General features: G+C 50.7%; 1 protein-coding gene across 2 annotated transcripts; it reads right to left on the minus strand.

Annotated features, from left to right (window-relative positions):
* Window positions 1-5,746: 5,746 nt before the first annotated feature.
* On the minus strand, window positions 5,747-11,879 carry MYMX (myomixer, myoblast fusion factor). 2 transcript variants are annotated; one of them, XM_017878296.1, is made up of 2 exons: window positions 7,017-7,049; window positions 5,747-6,533 (listed from the first exon to the last, which is right to left on the minus strand). In XM_017878296.1, the coding sequence occupies exon 2, from the start codon at window positions 6,509-6,511 to the stop codon at window positions 6,257-6,259; it is 255 nt and encodes an 84-aa protein (XP_017733785.1). In that variant the 5' UTR covers window positions 6,512-6,533; window positions 7,017-7,049; the 3' UTR covers window positions 5,747-6,256. The 2 variants fall into 2 exon arrangements, with proteins under 2 accessions (XP_017733785.1, XP_017733786.1); XM_017878297.1 differs by lacking the exon at window positions 7,017-7,049 and adding an exon at window positions 11,835-11,879 and having other exon boundaries at window positions 5,754-6,533.
* Window positions 11,880-15,674: the final 3,795 nt, after the last annotated feature.

The raw sequence follows: 15,674 nt of genomic DNA on the forward strand, positions 1-15,674 counted from the left end.
GCTCTTCCTGCAGCTTCCCGCGCCCGCCGGGGCACATTCAAACCCGCCCTCCGCTGGGCCCGCCCCGCCCCGAGCCCACTGCCACCTCCCTCCCCTACACCCGCGCGCCCGCGGCCCCGCCCCCGGCCCGCCCCTGCCACCCCACGGCGACTCTGCGCGCTCTGCGGTCCCCACCCCGAGCCCCTGCGCCTCCAGGGCCGCCTGGTGGTGTTATTTCGGTAGACAGGACCTCTTTGGGCCCTGCCACGCCACGGTTGTCCTTCGTGGACAACCTCCAGACATGGGTCTGGAGGGTACAGCCACACATTAAGGACCTGAGCAGACTCCCATAAAATCTATCTAGGGACTGTTCCACTTACACACCCGCTACTCAGAATGGCCCCGACGCCCTACGGCCCACTGCACCTCAGATGTTCCGTTATCTCTTCCCAAGCCCCGCCCACGCTGCGCTTCCTCCACACTGCACCTTTTTCCTCCCAGCGCCCTCCCTTTCAACGCCCCCTTCTTTCTTTCAGTCCCCCTCTTATTTTCCTTCAAAACTGCTTCTGTCCCCACCTCCCATTTTCTGTGAGCAGCATGATGGTTTCCCCATCCCTGACACATCCAGTCCCAGCCACAGACGTACAAACACCACACCACCCACAACTTTGACTTGGAGGGGTATGTGCCTCTGCCTGTGCTTGTGTGTGCGCGCGGAGGTGGACAGGGGCACAACCCTCCAACTCCCTCATAATTCACCCTTTCTAAATCCAACACTTTGGAAAACTGAGGCATAGCTGGGAATGGGAAGAGAAAAAGCCAGGAACAGCCTTACATCCTGAGTGAATCCTATTGTCCCAGCCGTCCTGAGAGGCGGAAGCCTTGCTGATCACGTCCTCCACTAGCTGAGGAGGAAGGTGTGGGTGTGCTGAGGGGTGGTCCAGCAAGTCCCTCCAAGGGAGGGGGAGGGAGGCCCTCTCTTTGGCTGAGCAATAAATGGGGTGGGGTGGGGTGCACTCCCTGCCCTTCCAGCAGCACTTAGTGCTAGAGCGTGATCCTAAGGCTGGAAAGGTCCTGAGGAGAAAATCCAACCCACGCTGCTCACCCCATGCCCACTGACCTGAAGGGCTTGTTCCCTAGAGAAGCCACAGACACTGATTAACAATTGGCAGTACCTCACATCATAGGGATAAGGTAGTCCTACCCTGTCCCCAGAGAAACAGACAGAGCCCTAAGGAGAGAGGTGGCTTTTCTACTTAGGGTCAGTGGCTCTCCCCAAGCTACTCCAAAATGGGTGTCCCCAGCCTTGTGCTTCCATGCCCCACAGAGATGACACACATATTCCTTCCCAACCCTCACCCACCCCACCCATCCCCCACATCCCCGCCAGCCCTAACCAGAGGGCAGGAAGATGGGTTTGGGTGGTATTTTTCTAGGCACTGCTCCATGACTTGAGAGTGGCTTCATGTCTGTCCACAACCCCCTAATTCCCGCCCTCATGTTTGTCCAGTCTCTCTCTCTTCCTCTCCTAGCCCTCCTCTCCCCTCTGCCTTGGCCCCCTTCCTCGCTCCCCACCCTCCTTTCCTGGTCTCTGGGTCTGTGGGGGTGGCAGGGCTAGTGGTCAGAAGATCTGCCAGACATGGCAAGGCTGGTGGCCAGTGGCTGCAATTGTGTACAAAGGGGACTGGTGGTGGAAGAAAACTGGAGGGAAGTGGTGAGGGTCTCAGGCCAGACTGGGGAAGGCTGGTTCCTCTCCCCACCCGCACTGGGGCCCTGCCGGCTAGGCAGACGGCAACAGCCAGTGCTGTTATTGTTGGAGAGAAGTCCATCTGGCATCCATCCTGCTGGGCCCCTAGCCAGCACCCACACCCCTCTGTAGCCACCTCCCAAGCAGAGGAGGTTGCTGGGTGCCAGGGCCCCCTGCTGGACAGCCTGGGGAGCCCCAACTCACACAGGCCTTGCCTGGAGTTTTTCTAGCCAGGCCTTGCCAGCTCTCTTCAGTCTCTGCCTGGTCTTCTGGCCTCTCTCCCTCCCTAAGCTCCCTCAGGTCCCTGTCGAAGGGGTGGGGTGGGAAGGGCTGGTCCTGCCGCACCCCTACTCTCCACCTTATCCACCACCCTATATGGGACGGTGGCTTGCCCCAGACTCCCTCCCCTACTTGGCAGGCCCCAAGCATGACTTACCACCTCACACACAGTCCTCTCTCTCCCCAGGCCTGTGTCCTCTCAGCTGTCACCAACAAGTCATCTGTGTTTGCTGAAAGTGTTTGTTTGGCCTGGGGGTTGGTAACCAGCACATGTCTCATGACTGTCTATGTTCTCAGTTGTGTTTGTGACTATATCTCCATGGCCTTGTGACAGGGCTGGGACTAGGGAGAGGCCAGTGAGGCACTTGCCAGGGGTGTAAAATGTAAGGGGAAGCCAAAAACCTCATTAATCAAGATAAATTTTAGGCCAGGAGCAGTGGCTCATGCCTGAAATCTCAGCACTTTGGGAGGCCGAGGTGGATCACTTGAGCCTAGGAATTCAAGACCAGCCTGGGCAACATAGACCCCATCTCTACAAAAAAATTAAAATAAATTAGCCAGGCATGGTGGCTCCAGCCTGTGGTTCCAGCTACTCCAGAGGCTGAGGCGGGAGGTTCACTAGAGCCCAGGAGGTCGACGCTGCAGTGAGCCATCATCCTGCCATTGCACTCCAGCCTAGGCAACAGAGCAAGACCTTGTCAAAAAAAANTCCCTTATAACTGAGAGGAAGTAGAAGATAGGTATGGAGAGCCTACATTTGACAGGAAATGACCCAAGAATCTAGGAATAACTGAGGACTCTGAAAAGTTAATCCCCTATGTGTAGACGTTAAGAAACAAAACAATACGACTGTGGACATTCAAGATACACACCCCTTCCCCAGAGTGAAATAATTCAGCCAAACACACATTGGCATTTTACTGGAAAAGACCTTGAATAAGACTCAATTAAGAGTAGGTTTAATACAACTTAATGCCATTCAGTACTTCAGAGCACACAGGACTTCCCTCACCATTTGATACATTAGAGGAGTGGTTCTAAACCAGTTAGAGACTGACATATCATGGATTACTTGGAAGGGGAAGGGGAGGAGTTAAAACATAATTCTCGGCCCACTCTATCTGACTATTCATCCTCTGAGTTGTATGTGTGACTGAGAATCTCACCCACCAAGTGTCTTTTTTTCAGATGGAGTCTCACTCTTGTTGCCCAGGCTGGAGTGCAGTGGCACGAACTCGGCTCACTGCACCTTCTGCCTCCCGGGTTCAAGCAATTCTCCTGCCTCAGCCCTCTGAGTAGCTGGGATTACAGGCGTGTGCCACCATGCCCAGCTAATTTTTTTTTTCTTTTTTTAAGTAGAGACAGGGTTTCACCACATTGGTCAGGCTGGTCTTGAACTCCTGACCTTGTGATCCGCCTGCCTCAGCCTCCCAAAGCACTGGGATTACAGGCATGAGCCACCGCGCCCGGCCCTTACTAAAATAAGTTTTAATGCAATGTCTACAAATCAAGATTCCATGATGCCAAGTGCAGTGGCTCACACTGTCATCCCAGCACTTTGGGAGGCCAAGGTAGAAGAATCACTTGAGCTTAAGAGTTCAAGACCAGCCTGGGCATAGTAGGGAGACTCTATCTCAAAAAAAAAAAAAGTTAGCCAAGCATGTTGACACATGCCTGTGGTCCTGGCACTTTGGGAGGCTGAGGTGGGAGGATGTCTGGAGGATGATTTGAGTCCATGAGGTCGAGGCTGCAGTAAGCTGTGGTCACACCACTGCCCTCCAGCCTGAACAACAGAGCAAGACTCGGTTTTGTTTTGTTTTGTTTTAAAGACTCCATGATGAATAAAACATCAAAAATTTTTAAGTAAAGACAGGTGTGTTCACAGGGTGGGTACTGGCTCGGGGTTCAAGAAGACTTAATTCTTTGTTCAGCTAGGTCTGAGCTGGTCTAGGTTACTTTTCCACACCTCTTCCCCCTACCCTATGTTCCTGGGGCATCTGTAAGTGGTTGGGGAGTTTGGGGCGGCAGTCATCTAATAACGGCCTTTGAAGTTCCAGAAAAGTGGCCCCGCATCCAGAAACCAAAGATTCTGACTCCCCTGAGACGCTGTAGCCCAGCAGGTTCCCCTACTGGCCCCCTGTCCCACCAGGCAGCGTGGGAACAGCGCAGACCTCGCCCCACCCCAGGTCCCCGGCCCCGCCCAGCGCACCTGCTGAGACTGTGGAGCTGGCATCCGGACTTGGCGGGGGACGGAAATTCCCAGGCCTGCGGGCCCCTAGTTTTCTCCCTCCTCATCTCGGGGCTGGGGCCATAGCCACGGCCGGAGAGCGCAGCCCGCGCCGGGCCTGACCGGTGCTGACCGCCGGGCGGAAGAGAGGCTGCAGCAGGCGACCCCAGCGCCCGCCCAGAGCTCCGCAGCCGGCTCTGCCCAGTCCTCACGGCTCGGGGGCGGGGAAAGCAGAGCCTACCTACTCAGTGGGAGGGGCCCGTCGGGCACCGGACTGGCGGCAGGCGCCTTTGGCCACCCGAGGCTTCGGAAAGGGACGGGGTTAGGGGCCCAGGGGCTGGGACTCCCTTCTCTCTACCCCTCCCCCAGGTCGCCTCCCTGAGACCTGGGAGCACGTGCACTGGCTTTGAAGACTCCCGAAGGAAGCCGATGGGGTGGTGGGGAGGGACGGCATGCGGCTGGCCGAAAGCCCCTCAGGGCTGGGACTGGGGCACACAGCTCAGGGCTCACTTCTTCCCCAACCAAGCCTTCTAACAGGTGTGGAGAGGAGACTGGAATCCCGACAGGGTCCTGTACTCCTCACTATCCTCTGAACCTAGATAGAGCCCAACATTCACCCAGAGAGGGAGGATTATTGCCTGGAAACAATAAGCAAATTATCCGGAGGCTGGGATGCAAATGTGTCTTTTTTTTTTTTTTTTAAGACGGAGTTTCGCTCTCGTTGTCCAGGTTGGAGTGCAATGGCGCAATCTCCGCCTCCCAGATTCAAGCGATTCTCCTGCCTCAGCCTCTGGAGGAGCTGGGATTACAGGCATACTGTCACTATGCCCAGCTAATTTTGTATTTTTAATAGAGACGGGGTTTCTCCATGGTGGTCAGGCAGGTCTCGAACTCCCAACCTCAGGTGATCCGCCTGCCTCGGCCTCCCAAAGTGCTGGGATTATAGGCGTGAGCCACCGTGCCCAGCCCAGACTGTACTTTCTGTGTTTCCTTAAGCATGTTGATTGACTCTTCTGGGTCTAACTCTTATTTGACCCCTCAGGGGCCTCCCACTAGGGAGAAGGAAATGATGAAGTCAGTTCTTAAGGCCAGTCACCCACCCCTAGTCTCTTCAAGGGTGGGATGACCCTCAAGGGGATGGATTTCTGCACTGCCTCCCTGGGTGGCCTCCCACCCAGTCTCTTAGCAAGTGTATCACCCCTCTGTCTCACCACCACTAGCTGAAGAAGTCCTCCAACTCACTGGAGGACATTTTCTTCCTTACTGTTCGCTAGCCAGGCAAACTTCCTCCTAGACTCAAGCCATTTCTGGGTCACAGTGTGACATACTGACCGAAACTAAGCAGGGAGAAACAACTTCCAGGCTGTGAGGACTGAAACCACAATGGAATAGGTAGCAAAATAAACCCTTGTACAATTGTCCATCTCTCCTCTCCCCCACCCCCACCAGCTGCCAGGCCAGGTTAAACTGTTCTGCAGGGCAACAGTCTGGGTGATTAGACTTTCAAAGGCATGGAAATAATTCAAATCAAATATTTATTGAGCACTTGCTGAGTGCTGGGCTGTGCAGGCAGGTCTGCCTCCATAGGGAACTCAGATATTATTTTAAGGTAGGTCCTGAGTCTGGAAGACAGTCTGGATTCAAATCTTTCCTCTCTGCTAAATTGTCACTTGTCCCTCAGTTAAGCATTGGGAACCTTGATGTTCTCATTTGCAGGGATGGCAGGGGTGGGTGGGTGTTACTTCCCCTCCCACCTGAGGCCAGAGGTGATTAGGAGTGGTCTTTGGGAGGAACTGCTGGAGGACAGAGGGGCAATGATCAATTTCGTGCTAGATGCAAGGCATTCTTCCAGAAAGACATTTCTGTTGGGAGTGGAGAGGCATGTCTGTGGCAGATCCATCTCATGCACAATCCTCACTCTATCTTCTGTTCACTGGGCAGGCTTCGGTCAGTGCTGGTGCCAGGATTATCCTACTCCAGAAGAAAGCATTTTGTGGATTCAGCTGCTGCCAGGACTCGTGGCCTCACTTCTGGGGGCCTAACCTCTCCCTCCTCTCCAGGCGGTCCACTCTTGAGGCCTCCCCAGCGTCTGGCGAGTGTTGCTGGCTGAGAATGAACAGCAGACAGCCCAGCAAAGCCTCTCGCATGTCCTGGGAGCCCAGGCGGCGGGCCAATCGGCGCAGGAGGGGCAGGAGGTACTGGCGGGCCAGGCGGGCGACAGGCAGCAGCAGACGGGACAGCAGCAATCGAAGCAGCAGTGGGAACAGTGGCGCGGGCATGGCAGGGCCAGTGAGTCAGTGCCTGGGAAGACAACACAGACTTTAGGCTTGCATGTCCTGCTTCCACCTCACCTGGCAAGGACATGGGGTGGGTAGGAGTTCCGCCTCCCTTCAGTTTACGCCTTCCTGCTCCTGACCTCAATTTGCAGGTCATTTTTGCTTTCATGAAGCCCTTTCTCTTGGCAAGGCAGCTAAGGCAGGAAGGTTCTCACCATAGCACAGACAGGGAGACTGCACCAAGGAAAGAGTAAACCAAGACCTACAGTTTGCCATTCCCAGCTCCAGGCATTCCTACTGCTCCCTGGCCCCTCCCTTCCTCTAGTCACCCCCTCCTCTTGCAGCACAGCCTCCATGCCCCTGAAATTCCCTAACCCTTCTCCCTCAGTCTAGCAGTTCTTCTCCAGGAAATTCTAATTTTTCTTTTGGGGCTCTTGATCCACCCTGACCTGCTGACACTTCCTGACCTCCCAGTCCCCTATCCCCACCAATCCATGGTAGCTCTCACCAGGCAGAACTGCTGCTCAGAATCAGTCTCTGGCTGGATTTGCCTGGAGTGGAGATAGCCCCAGTGGATTCAACAAGGGGGTAGCCCCGCCCTGCTCTGCCCCACCAATTACAGTCTGCCTGGGTTGGGGAACAAGGAAGAAACAGCTGTGTTCTAGCACCTGGTATATTGAGGGGAGCGGGCAGCTGGGCTGGCCCCCACTTCCAGTCTAGGGGGAGGAGAGGGCAGGGAACATATGCAGGATTTCCCTCGGAGTTGGAACCCAGACTGCACTTTTTTTTTTTTTTTTTGAGATGGAGTTTTGCTCTTTTTGCCCAGGCTAGAGTGCAATGGCGGGATCTCAGCTCACTGCAACCTCTGCCTCCTGGGTTCAAGCAATTCTCCTACCTCAGCCTCCCAAGTAGCTGGGATTATAGGAGTGTGCCATCATGCCAGGCTAATTTTTTTGTATTTTCAGTAGAGACGGGGTTTCACCATGTTGGTCAGGCTGGTCTCAAACACCTGAGCTCAAGTGATCCACCCACCTCCATCTCTCAAAGTGCTGGGATTATAGGCCTGAGCCACCGCGCCCAGCCCAGCCTGCACTTTCTAATTGTGTTTCCTTAAGAATGTTGACTCTTTTGTGCTCCAGTCCTCTCCGCTGTAGCCTCAGTAAGTGGGAGTAACTAGAAGGAGTAACTGGAACAGGACAATACATGAGACCCGCTTGCCTAAACCTCATAAGCAGTAAGCCTATGGCCCCCACACACACCTGAACACCAGGCATGCTCAGAGTGACCGGGACAGGGAGACTAGGACCCAAGCCATCCTCCCATTTCAGTCTCCCCAGTAGCTGGAACTACAGGTGCATGCATGCCCAGTCAATTTTTTTTTTTTTGTAGAGACAAGTTCTCACTATGTTGCTCAGGGCTGGTGTTGAACTCCTGGCCTCAGTTGATCTTCCTGCCTCAGCTTCCCAAATGGATGAGACTACAGGCATGAGCCACCAAGCCCAAATTCTAGTTTTGCATAAGTGTATTTTTTTATATTAAGGCTAATTTACAAAACCTTTTAAATAAATTCATTCAATTTTAGTCAGTTTGACTAAACAAAATTCTCTTTCTCCCAAAGTTCTATATCCATTCAGGTATTTTTGTTTTATTTTATTGATAATTGTTTATATTTATGGGATACAAAGTAATACTTCAATACATATATACATTATGGAATAATCAGATCAGAATAATTGGCTTATATGTCTCCTCAAATATTTATTATTTTTTCGTGGTGACAGTATTTACTTTTTAAAATTTTTATTTATTTATTTTTTGAGACATGGTCTCACTCTGTCACCCAGGCTGGAGTGCAGTGGTATGATCATGGCTCACTACAGCCTCAGCCTCCTGGGTTCAGCTGATCCTTCCACCTCAGCCTCCCCAGTAGCCACTACAGGTGCATGCCACTACACCCAGCTAATTTTTTTATTTTTAGTAGAGACATGTTTGGTCATGTTGCCCAGGCTGGTCTTGAACTCCTGAGCCCAAGTGATCCTCACGCCTCGGCCTCTCAAAGTGCTGGAATTACAGGCATGATCCACCGTACCCAGTAGACAACATTTTAAATCCTCTCTTTTAGCCAGGCATAGTGCTACATGCCTATAGTCTCAGTTACTTGGGAAACTGAGGCAGGAGGATTGCCTAAACCCAGAAGTTCGAATCTAGCCCGGCCAACATAGCAAAACCCTGTTTCTAAAAAGAAATTCTAGACTAGGCACGATGGCTCGCATGCGTAATCCCAGTACTTTGGGAGGAGGAGGTGGCTGGATCACTTGAGGTCAGGAGTTCAAGACCAGCCTGGCTAACACGGCAAAACCCCTTCTCTGCTACACACACACACACACACACACACACACACCCCTACCTGGACATGGTGGCATGTGCCTGAAATCCCAGCTATGCTGGAGGCTTAGACACAAAAACCACTTGAACCAGGGAGGCAGAAGTTGCAGTGAGCACAGATCACACCACTGCACTCTAGCCTGGTCAACAGACTGAGACTTCATGTCAAAAAAAAAAAGTGTTTTTTAGTTGTCTTGAAATATATAATATATTGTATTAACTATAGTCACCTTGATGTGCAGTAGAACACTAAAACTTATTTCTCCTATCTATATTGCTCTCACTGAGCAATGCCTTCCCTTTCCTCATGCACCTCCCATTTCCTTCTTTCATTCTGAAACAACCTTAAATAACCTCCAAACTATACAAAATTAGTATCTTCTTTTACCCCCCAAAATTCTTATGCCTTGTAAGTTTCTTAACCAAAAGTATGCGTTAATTTTGTATTTTGCATACAAAGTTTCCCTTATAATTTCTAGTTTTAACTACACATACTTAAAATTCTTAACCCTTAGTAACCTTAATTTCTAGTGAAAACTAGGAAGCAGTCACAGACTGTTACAGCACCGTTCTGCAGATTGACAAATCTATAAATACATCATTGTTATTTCTAAAAGTATGTACTTTCTCATAGTATAATTTTATTTATTTGGACAGGGTCTTGCTGTACTGCCCAGTGGAGCTATGATAGCTCACTGCAACCTCAAACTCCTGGGCCCCAGTGATCCTCCCACCTTGACCTCATGAGTAACTAGTACTATTGGGTCTGGAATTGGTGGGTTCTTGATCTCACTGACTTAAAGAATGAAGCCATGGACCCTCCTGGTGAGTGTTACAGTTCTTAAAGATGGTGTGTCCCAAGTTTGTTCTTTCAGGCGTTCAGATGTGTTTGGAGCTTCTTCGTTCTGATGGATTCCTGGTCTCACCAGAAGTGAAGCTGCAGACCTTCGTGGTGAGGATTGTAGCTCTTAAAGACAGCACATCTGGGCCAGGTGCGGTGGCTCAAGCCTGTAATCCCAGCACTTTGGGAGGCCGAGACGGGCGGATCACGAGGTCAGGAGATCGAGACCATCCTGGCTAACACGGTGAAACCCCGTCTCTACTAAAAATACAAAAAAACTAGCCGGGTGAGGTGGCAGGCACCTGTAGTCCCAGCTACTCGGGGAGGCTGAGGCAGGAGAATGGCGTAAACCCGGGAAGCGGAACTTGCAGTGAGCTGAGATCCGGCCACTGCACTCCAGCCTGGGCAACAGAGCGAGACTCCCTCTCAAAAAAAAAAAAAAAGAAGACAGCACGTCTTAAGCTGTTCATTCTTCCCAGTGAGTTCGTGGTCTCGTTGACTTTAAGAATGAAACTGCAAACCTTGATAGTGAGTGTTACAGCTCATAAACGCAGTGTGAACCCAAAAGGTGATCAACACTTGCTGCAAAGAGCACAAAACCAACAAGAACCCAACTAGATTGCCGCTGGCTAACTCGGGCAACCTGCTTTTATTCCCTTACCTGGCCCCACCCACATCCTTCTGATTGGTCCACTTTACAGAGAGCTGATTGGTTCACGTTACAGAGAGCTGATTGGTCCGTTTTGACAGAGTGCTGATTGGTGCATTTACAATCCTTGACCTAGACACAGAGTCACTAGATACAGCGTGCCAATTGGTGTATTTACAAACCTTGAGCTAAACACAGAGTACTGATTGGTGTATTTACAAACCCTGAGGTAGACACAGAGTGCTGATTGGTGCGTTTACAATCTTTGAGCTAGACACAGAGCGCTAGACGGAAAAGTTCTCCAAGTCCCCACTAGGTTAGCTAGATACAGAGTGCTGATTGGTGCACACACCATCCTCTGGTTAGATATAAAAGTTCTCTAAGTCCCCATCCGCTTCAGGAGTCCAGCTGGCTTCACCCAGTGGTGATCCTGCACTAGGGCTGCAGTCGGAGCTGCCTGCTAGTCCTGAGCCGCGCCTGCACTCTTTAGCCCTTGGGCTGTGGAGGGGACCGAGCGCCACGGAGCAGGGGCCGGCGCCCGTCGGGGAGGCTCAGGCCGCGCGGGAATCCACCGCAGGGGGAGGAGCTCAGACATGGCGGGCTGCAGGTCCCGAGCCCTGCCCCGCGGGGAGGCAGTTAAGGCCCTACGAGAATTTCAGTGCGGCGCCAGCGGGCGGGCACTGCTGGGGGACCCGGCTCTACCTCGCAGCTGCTGGCCCGGGTGCTCAGCCCCTCACTGCCCTGGGCCGGCGGTGCTGGCAGGCCGCTCCTTGTGCAGGGCTCGCCTAGCCCGCGCCCGCCGGAACTCACACCGGCCCGCGAGCGCAGTCCCGGTTCCCGCCCGCGCCTCTCCCTCCACACCTCCCCGCAAGCAGAGAGAGGAGGCTCCGGCCTCAGCCAGCCCAGAGAGGGGCTCCCACGGTGCCGTGGCGGGCTGAAGGGCTCCTCAAGCGCCACCACAGTGGACGCTGAGGCTGGAGGACGAGGAGGCGCTGAGAGTGAGGGCTGCTAGCACATTGTCATCTCTCAATACTACGGGTCTTGCTCTGTCGCCCAGGCTGGAGTGCAGTGACATGATTATAGCTTACTGGAGCCTCAAACTCCTGGCCTTAAGTGATCTTCCTGCTACAGTTTTCCAAAGTGCTGGGACTGCAGGGCTGAGCCACTGTACCCTGCCCCAGAGTACAATTTTGAAGTGGCAAAGGATGTATTTACTGACAGACCCAGGTATCTCTAGTTCCTTTGTAATAAGACAAAAGTACGTAAACTTATGTTCAGCAATTATATGTTTCAGTATTTTATCTTGTTGGGAAATGATCTAGATATGCAATGAATAGCCATCACTTAATCTAGTATAACTTTAAGAGAGTAAATTACTGAAGAGATTTGGGAAACAATTTTTAAACAGACATATTATAAAACGTAATTATTGACCAGGCATGGTGGCTCACCTGTAATTCCAGCATTTTGGGAGGCCAAGGTAGGAAGATCGCTTGAGGCCCGCAGTTGGAGACCCCCTGGGCAACACAGGGAGACTGTCTCTACAAAAATAAAAATAAAACCATCAGCCAGGAGTGGTGGTGCACATCTGTTACTCGGGAGGCTGAGACAGGAGGGTTGCTTCAGCCTGAAAGTTCGAGACTGCAGTGAGCTATGATCAAGCCTCTGCAATCCAGCGTGGGTGATAAGAGGAGATCCTGTCTCCAAAATGAAACAAAACAAAACATGATTACTGTTAAAAGGTATATATATCTGCTGGACATGGCAGCTCACGCCTGTAATCCCAGCACTTTGGGAGGCCGAGGTGGGCGGATCACAAGGTCAGGAGATTGAGACCATCCTGGCTAACACGGTGAAAGTCTGCCTCTACTAAAAATACAAAAAATTAGCAGAGCATGGTGGCTGGTGCCTGTAGTCCCAGCTGCTCAGGAGGCTGAGGAAGGAGAATGGCATGAACCCAGGAGGGGGAGTTTACAGTGAGCCGAGATCACGCCACTGCACTCCAGCCTGGGCGACAGAGCGAGACTCGATCTCAAAAAATAAAATAAAATATAACATAAATACATAAAGAGAAGAAACAAAACCAAAGAGACATTTACCAATCTCACTTTGACCATATCCTGCAGGCAGAGATCTAGGAGCCTAATATGGTAAGACTCTTACCTGGAATCCTGCGTTGTGGAGTATTGGAGCTAGCAGGTCCCAGACAGTAAGGTCCTTTGTAACAGAGCCTATATTACTAAAAAAGAAACAACAACAACAAATGAGGTATTCTTTTTTTTTTTTTTTTTTTTTTTTTTTAGAAAGAGTCTGGCTCTGTCTCTCAGGCTGGAGTGCAGTGATGTGATCTTAGCTCATTGCAACCTCTGCCTCCCAGGCTCAAGTGATCCTCCCACCTCAACCTCCCAAGTAGCTGAGACTACAGGAATGCAACAGTACACCTGGCTAAATTTTTTCTTTTTTTTTTTTTTTCTGAGAAGAAGTCTTGCTCTGTCGCCCTGGCTGGAGTGTAGTGGCATGATCTCGGCTCACTGCAACCTCCGCCTCCTGGTTTTAAGCAATTCTCCTGCCTCAGCCTCCCAGGTAGCTGGGATTATTGGCGTCCGCCACCATGCCCAGCTAATTTCTGTATTTTTAGTAGAGATGGGATTTCACCATGTTGGTCTTGAACTCCTAACCTTGTGATCCGCCCACCTCGGCCTCTCAAAGTGCTGTGATTACAGGCATGAACCACCACGCCCAGCCGCTAATTTATTTATTTATTTATTTATTTATTTATTTATTTATTTATTTGGTAGAGATGGGGTTTCTCCATGTTGCCCAGGCTGGTCTCAAACTCTTCGGTTCAAGTGATCCACCAGCCTCAGCCTCCCAAAGTGCTGGGATTATAGATATGAACCACTGCTATTTTCCTTTTTCTGTGTCCTTTTCCTCTTCCAATGGATAATTGCTTACACATAGTCATTTTGGTAGAGGTTAATCACTAATAATTGATTAACTTCTTACCCTGACCCTGGGGGGTTGCCCGCAAGACTAATGAATTTTTTTTTTTTTTTTCAAAGAACGATGGTCTCTAGGTCATGCAGACCTCCTTGATGGCATCCAGAAAGTTTGATCGACCTAGGGCTGTTAGCAGCTTTGATCATTGGGGAATCTCACCACCCACAACCCACCTTACTCATAAAAGCCCCAGTTATGTCCAAAGGCAGGTCGGATTTGAAAGTTTGTCTCTCCCCGTCGAGCGCAGTGGCTCACGCCTGTAATCCCAGAACTTTGGGAGGCCGAGGCGGGTGGATCACCTGAGGTCGGGAGTTCAAGACCAGCCTGGCCAACATGGCGAAACCCTGTCTCTACTAAAAATGCAAAAATTAGCCGGGTGTGGTGGCAGCACCTGTAGTCCCAGCTACTGAGGAGGCTGAGACAGGAGAATCACTTGAACCTGGGAGGCGGAGGTTACAGTGAACCGAGATCATGCCACTGCACTCCAGCCTGGGTGATAAAAGCAAGACTCCGTCTCAAAAAAAAGAAAGTTTGTCTCTCCCATGCTCACAGGTTGGCCAAATCAAATCAACCATTTTCTCTTCCAAAGCACTGATGTGTCACTGTTTGGCTTCCTGCACATCCGGTACTCAAACTGAGCTTTTGGGATTCTACAACTATAGGAGAGAAAAAAATATTGCCTCTTCTGAGTTCTTTGGCAGGTCTATGAATTAAATTGACATAGACAGATTTACAAGAGAAAAACATTTTTAATTTCATATGTATGCACAGGAGTCCCACAAAACTATAAGACTCCAAGAAACAGCCCGAAAAGTAAAGCTTATGTACTCTCCTGAGCTACAGAATAGGGGATTGGGGCTTCTAGGGGTGATGGAGACATAGGAGGGTGAAGGGAGGAAATGGGTGGTAAAAATAAAGGGTGCCTTGTTATGCAGATACAAGTCTCTCAGGTGATAACAATTGTCTGGAGTAAATCTCTTCCTGATATAGATGCCCTCTCTAATGAAAATTTTCTTGTTAGATGTAGATTTCCTTGATAAAAGAACAGCTTTTCAGAGCAACTCCCATGTCTGCAGTTTCTCAAAATAACCAGCTTGAAATAATCAATATCCCAAAGAGATATATTTTGGGTGGCATAGTCTAGTCACTGGCAGTTCTGTTTTGGAGTGGTGTGTCCTGAGCCCCTAAAGCACCTACTAAAAGGGTCTTTATCCAGAAATCTACGTGGCTTCATCTCTGACCTCCTTCAAATCTTTGCTCAAATATTACTCAACCATCCTATTTAAATGTACACTCCTTCCACCCCACCTGCAGCTGCCCTGCCATCCTTTCCTCTACTTTCTTTACCTCTCTGCTAAATCACTGTCAGACATGCTATATCTTTTACTTCCTTATCTTGTTGGTTATCTGCCTCCCTTACTAAACCTAAGATCCACCAGGCACAGTGACTCACTCCTGTAATCCCAGCACTTTGGGAGACCAAGGCGGGTGGATCACCTGAAGTCAGGAGTTTGAGACACCAGCTGGGCCAACATGGAAACCCAGTCGCTACTAAAAATACAAAAAATTAGCCAGGCGTGGTGGTGTGCGCCTGTAATCCCAGCTACTCAGGAGGCTGAGGCAGAAGAATCGCTTGAACCCGGGAGGCAGAGGTTGCATTGTGCTGAGCTCATGCCACTGCACTCCAGCCTGGGCGACAGAGAGACTCCACCTCAAATAAATAAATAAATAAATAAATAAATAAAATGTAAGTTCTGTGAGAGAAGGGACTTGAGAGTAGGAACTATTTTTTTTTTTTTTTTTTTGAGACGGGGTCTCCCTCTGTCGCCCAGGCTGGAGTGCAATGGCCAGATCTCAGCTCACTGCAATCTCCGCCCCCCGGGTTTACACCATTCTCCTGCCTCAGCCTCCCAAGTAGCTGGGACTACAGGCGCCCGCCACCTCGCCCGGCTAGCTTTTTTGTATTTTTTAGTAGAGACGGGGTTTCACCGTATTAGCCAGGATGGTCTCGATCTCCTGACCTCGTGATCCACCCGTCTCGGCCTCCCAAAGTGCTGGGATTACAGGCTTGAGCCACCGCGCCCGGCCGAGAGTAGGAACTATTTTGTCTGTTGTTGTGGCCCAGTTCTTGGCAATAAATACTTGTTTAAAATGTAAGAAATGTGAAAGGAAAAGAGACCCCAAACTCACAAAGGGGAAAGTTAAGCTTGGGAACTGAGTCACACAAAAACTGTCTTATTTTGGTTCCTAAACAGGCAGCTGCAGCAATGGAAGGCCTCATATTTTCCAGG

This window comes from Rhinopithecus bieti, unplaced genomic scaffold (assembly GCF_001698545.2).
Source record: "Rhinopithecus bieti isolate Rb0 unplaced genomic scaffold, ASM169854v2 scaffold_9981, whole genome shotgun sequence".
Lineage (NCBI taxonomy): Eukaryota > Metazoa > Chordata > Mammalia > Primates > Cercopithecidae > Rhinopithecus > Rhinopithecus bieti.